Below are 6,000 nucleotides of genomic sequence, written 5' to 3'. Positions count from 1 at the left end.
TTTATTTTTGTGAGAGAAAGAAAAAAACAGAGATTGATAGAGAGGGATTGAGTGATTGCAGAGAAAGAATAGAGAGAGAAACAGTGAGATTGTAATCAAGATATTTAATCATCTTTTCATTTTCCCCTTTTTCTACTGTTTTCTGAATTTTTGTGAGAGAAAGGAAAAAACAAAGAGTTATAGAAAGAGAAAGGAAGAGTTTAGAAGGAGAGAGAATCGGTTTTCAGAAAGTAGAGAGAGAAAAAGAGTTGGAGAAGACGAGAAAATCAGTGGGAAAATCATTTTCCAACAGAGAAATCGATTCCAAGAAGACGAGAAAATCGACTTCCCTTAGGGTCTGTTTGGCCTGTTTTCCTGGAAATTTGTAAAAACAGAAGGAAAACATTTCCCTTAGGGTCTGTTTGGTTGAAATTCAGCAAGGAAGTTGATTCTCTTTACTCTCTTTCTTATATATTTTTATATGTTTATCTCTTATCTCACGAGTAGCTAATTTTTCTTCAGTTTAGGGTTTTGATGAAGTTAATGTTTTATTTGAATATTGACTTATTATTTTAACAATTTGAAGGACAAACTCAGTTGATAGATTTTCGATAATTACTCATAATTTCTTCTTCGGTTATATTTCTGATTTGATTAGTCATGTTTAGGTGTATCTTTAATGACTAATGCTTCTTAGTTAATAGGCGAATGTTGAAAGTGTGTTTGAATCTTTCATTACCTATACTTCATACATCTTGATTTGTCATATTTAGGTTAGATTCTTTAATGACGAATACTTGATAGTTGATAGGCAATAGTTAGAATCATAGAGAATCGATTGAGGTGAGACAAGAAAAAAAATAAGATTTTAGTGAATATCTGTGTTAGATTGTAACGGATTCAAAACCCTAGGCTACTTTTCCCATCAATTCATTTACCGTTATTATTTGTCTTTGTTAGTATTATTGTTTAAATTGCAAGAAAATCAAAATCGGAAAAAAAAAATCCAAGTTAGTTTTAGGTTTAAGAGTGAGTTTGACTTAGTCTCCGTGGATCGACTCCGGTCTTACCGGGTTTACTACTTGACACCCGTATATTTGCGGGTGGTGACCTTTGAGGAAACTTTCTTGGCCCATCAGGGGCCAAAAAGTAAAGTTTACCTTTCATCACATTGATTCATCGGGAATTGGGGCTGCTCTTTGGAAAAGGCTTCAACAGTGAAGAAAGGACTGCAATACCTATATATGAACACAAGAAAACATAGTATAAGTTCAAATTTTGTTTAAAATCTCAACAGAAGTAAAGGGGGCCAATAGGGAAAATGAACTTTACTTGGTCAGATCTTCTCGTCTAGGCACTCCAACAACTAATGCATGCACACATGGCAAACCAAATATCTGCCATGCACAACAAGTGCAAGTTTTCAAGCTCAGATATACTTTCTACCTAGGTCAATTAGCAATAGAAACATTCCACAAACTTGAGTCAGATGGTGATACCATGTATAACCGAATGCTCTCCTTCCTTTTTGTCAACTCCTTCTCCACTTTTGGGACTAGACCATCTTGTTTCCATCCTCTAGCCTTTATCTTACGGTTATAAATAGATGACATGGCCATCATCCAGTACACTTCAATCATCTTACACAAAGGTTTGTCTCTCATCCTTAATATGAGACTGCTGAAGCTCTCAGAGAAATTGTTCGTGATATACTCACACCTAGCAGCTGTATCAAAATGAGATCTTGCCCATTTACTCGAGTCTTCCCTCATAAGCCATTGTTTTGTTAAAAATCTGGTACTCTTCATTACAAACATCCATCTATCGAACCCACTTCTGGTATATGATTTAGTTGCATTCCAAGCCAACTCTTCTAGGTGCAGACCATGGTGGACCCTCTTGAAATTTTTGTACATATGCCTGAAACAGTACTTATGCCTACCAGAACTAAATACAGTATCTACTGCATCAACTAAACCTTTCTGTCAGTCTGAAATAAGTGTAAGAGGCTGAGGGTGTCCATGTAGATGACCTCCAACAGTCTCAAGGAACCTAGTCCAGGTTTCCTTACACTCATTTCTATAGATGTATATGGTTATTGGAAAAATCCTATCACAAGCATCAAGAGACATGATAGACAAGCATACACCAATATATTTAACCTTTAGAAAGCAACCATCATGACCTATTACTGTTCTACGCCCACTCAAGAACCCATAAATACTAGATTTGAAACTAACACACATACCTGTGAATTTTCCACTGTTATCATCCCTTGAAACAGTGGCAATGCTACCAGGCAACTATGGTGGGAGACGATAGCTTTCTTCAAATTCCCGTTAATCTTCTCCAACATTATATTCTTAGCATTCCAGGCAACTATGTATGTGACTTAACCCCATGATTTGTCCTCACCCATTTCATTATAGCATCAACCTTTATGTCTTGGTTTCGTATAAATTCCTCTAACATTTCCTGTGCTATCCACTGAGAATTGACCTTTGGGTTTTTATCTTCAACATCTGCTGCACAAGTATGCATAAGATTACTCTTCCCAACCCTATAGGTGTTTAGATCACTGGTCTGACCAATGTAAACAGTCCACTCATAACTCGACTCCTTACACTTGTACTTCAACCTCGTAGTCTCTGATAAGAACCTACGTCCTTCTCTAGGTCAGCCAAAGATAGACGTAATACGAATTAAAAACTTTATCAAATAACTTCAAGATTAATATATCTACTACTATGAACTCAACCGTATATATAGGCCACAACGAGACAATTTAGACTCCAACTAAGACTCCTAATTAGACTTCAACTAGGACTCAGTTTTTAGAAATATAGAAACTCTCTGATATCAATAGAAACTCCTAATATTTAATAACTATAGAATATCTAATTAGACTTCAACACCGACCCTAATACTTCAAAATATAGAAACTCCTAAGTTTAAATAACTATGAAATATCTTTCTCTATAATTCATCCTCCCTTGGTAACATCTTTGCCCTCAAAGATGGTATCAATTATAGTTAACATTGGGTCTTCCTCATCTTCGACACTTGGTAATTCATCATCAACTACAGTATTGGGGATAAGTGCCTTCTTCAAAACAAAAACATGAAAAATTGGATGAATTTTAGTTCCTTCTGGCAATTCCAAACGATACGCTACTGGACCGATTTTTTCCAATATTTTATATGCACCGTAGTACTTTGGAGATAACTTCTGAGACACCCTTCTTACTGTAGAACCTTCCCGATAAGGCTGTAATTTTAAATACACATACTCTCCTAATTGAAATACTACATGCCTCCGCCCTTTGTCAGCATATTGTTTCATCTTATTTTGGGTAATATGAAGATGACTCTTAAGGCTAGAAAGAATTTAACACAAAAATCCCAATGATCTTTGCCTGAGACGCCCTATAAGGGGCGGCCAGATCTGCCCAAGATGGGATTTTTGGCTGACTATTAATAAGGAATTTGGAAAATTTTTGACTATCTTCTTAATCTTATTCAAAAGGGGTTTTTAGGAAATCTAATTAGAGTTGGACTCTAACTTAGGACTCTATATAAGATCTCTTAGGGACTTGAATAAAGTATGGAGTTTCTCAAGAAGCTTTCAACCTCTACAACATTAAGTAAGAGAGAAAGAGGCATAATTCCCAAGCTATCTAACTAGTCATAAAGAAGAAGTTCATATCAAACCACCATTGGAGTTCTAGCTAGCTACTAGGTGGGAGATCAAATTGATCATTCAGGTGTCTTTAGTAGAGGAGCAACACTTGTAACTCTTAGTCTTCGCATTCGCTTGGAAAAGTTCGAGGGAAAATTTAGCGATTAAGGTAATCTCTAACTCTTAGTTAATTATTAGCTTATGCATGTGATCCTGGGAATACAAGTGTTAGACATTAGATGTTTGAGATTCCGCTTAGAACACTAGAAGTCACCATAACCCAAAAGTTGCGTCAGAGCCTCTTGCATATAGCGAATTTATGATGTTTATTTTCTCTCTCTAAAATTTTCGTAACTGTTTAAGATCTTTACGTTTATTCCTTATTCAATGATTCCTTCAAAGTTAGTATGTTATGTTTGTATCCAGTGATAATATCATATTTCTTTAGATCTATGTTTAATCTTCTGTTGTTTCTGATATTTCGTGAGATCAGATGTTTAATCATTAATCAAATGTTTGATGTTTATTTTCCTTCTCTCTCTTAAAATTTCAATTATGTTTTTGATCTTGATGTTTAATCCTTCAACTCGAGTTTGACATTACTGCAATCAATCATCATAACATATATCTTTAGATTTGTAGTTTAAGCTTAATGATATTCTCATTTTTTTCTTAAGATCTGGTTTTCAATCCGTACGAATTTAGGAAACATTTGTTCTTTCGTACAGTTACTCATAACAGAATTTACAGTAAATGTACTTTATCGTAAATTACCATAATTTATAGTAAATTATGGGTAATTTATAGAACATTACCCGTGCTTTAACACCAAAACAGTGCTCATTTCATTAGTAGAAATACTTCGCTTTACTATCAAATCTCGTGTACTTTGCAATAAAGTATATATAATTTACGTATATCTTCATGTTCTTACCATTATGTATATAATTTACGTATAAGTGCACATAAATTATGTATTATTTATTTACCATTACGTCTACTTTTCACCCAAAATAGTAGCCTTGATAAGTTTACCAAACTACTCAAAACCTTCAAATGTTGTCAAAATTTGACAAACATTATATGTAATTTATGAAACTGTACATGTAGTTTATAATACAATATATGATTTTTTTTCTTTAATGTATGTGTATTTATGTGTGTAGATTTGATATACCAGATGAAATTTCAAAGAGAATCACAAATCAAAGTGAGTCAACGAAACTAATGGAGAATACATGGATGGGCACCATTTTTGAACCAAAGAAGATTTTGTACTTTTTTTTTGTAACAGAATGTAAAGGATGTGTAATGTAAAAGAAATTATGTGTAATGTAAAAGAAATTATGTGTAATTTATTGAACAAGACCCACATACATTTGATAAATTATGTTGTATACCTGACAAATGATGGTTTCTTCGTCATAAATAATACATAATTTACGTATTTGTTTCATAATTTGTATTCTATGTGTATTTATGCATGAGTAAAAACGAAAATATATGTTGCTTTAATGTTCCCAGAAAAATTTTTACTATTTCCAAATCTGAAAGTCAAGTGAGAGAAAATGATATATATGTTTTGTATATTAACCCCCAAATCACGCTAAATTGATCCTAGAAAATATACTATTTCCAAATCTGAAAGTTAAGTGAGAGAAAATTGATTTGAATCGAAAAAAAGTTTACATAGTAAGAGAGAGAAAATTGATTTGGTTTCCAAATCTGTAAAGAGAGAGAAAATTGATTTGGTTACGATTTTTGTTTTGAATTGATTTGGAAATAGATTTGCTTTCCAAAACGGTTAGAAGATAGAGAAAAATCAATTTCAGATTTATACGTTAGCTGCTTTAAATCCCCTAAATCACGTCCACATTAGAAACATTTCAAATTCACCCTAGAAAATTAAAAATCCCGTGATTTTTGTAGGAGGGACATGGATGGTAGTTATCTCATAAAGAATGGTTTATTATGTCCATAATGTAAAAGGACTAAATATCCATGTTTTGGGAAGATTGGATCATAAACCTTTTTTGAATATTATTTTGGTCTATATACCCACGGACCCTAAATAATATTTTGTGAGTTTTTTTTTATATTTGTTATCTTATGCTTTCAGCTACGTTACATATGGTATAAATAAATTCCATAAGATCTTTCCTCTTATATTTGTTATATTTTCTTTTAACTTTTTTAGGTAAATTCGATAGAGTATAACTAATATTTCATAAGATATTTTTATTTTATATTTGTTAAGTTTTACTTTTAGGTAAGTTCCATCTAGTATTCTCAACAAAAAATAAAAAAAAGTTCCATACGGTATAAGTAATATTTCATAAGTT

General features: G+C 32.8%; 1 protein-coding gene across 1 annotated transcript; it reads right to left on the bottom strand.

Annotated features, from left to right (window-relative positions):
• Window positions 1-278: 278 nt before the first annotated feature.
• LOC147556334 (uncharacterized) lies at window positions 279-3,322 on the bottom strand. The gene is made up of 7 exons (XM_086658609.1): window positions 3,018-3,322; window positions 2,395-2,650; window positions 2,142-2,282; window positions 1,479-1,961; window positions 1,312-1,376; window positions 1,140-1,217; window positions 279-354 (listed from the first exon to the last, which is right to left on the bottom strand). The coding sequence occupies exons 1-7, from the start codon at window positions 3,320-3,322 to the stop codon at window positions 279-281; spliced, it is 1,404 nt and encodes a 467-aa protein (XP_086514735.1).
• Between the last annotated feature and the right edge of the window lie 2,678 nt (window positions 3,323-6,000).

The sequence above is a fragment of the Eschscholzia californica genome, unplaced genomic scaffold (genome assembly GCF_041429995.1).
Source record: "Eschscholzia californica isolate CP2 unplaced genomic scaffold, dmEscCali1.0.p SCAF_2, whole genome shotgun sequence".
Lineage (NCBI taxonomy): Eukaryota > Viridiplantae > Streptophyta > Magnoliopsida > Ranunculales > Papaveraceae > Eschscholzia > Eschscholzia californica.
Note: the sequence above shows the minus strand (reverse complement) of the source record. Positions and strands in the feature narration are given on the sequence as shown.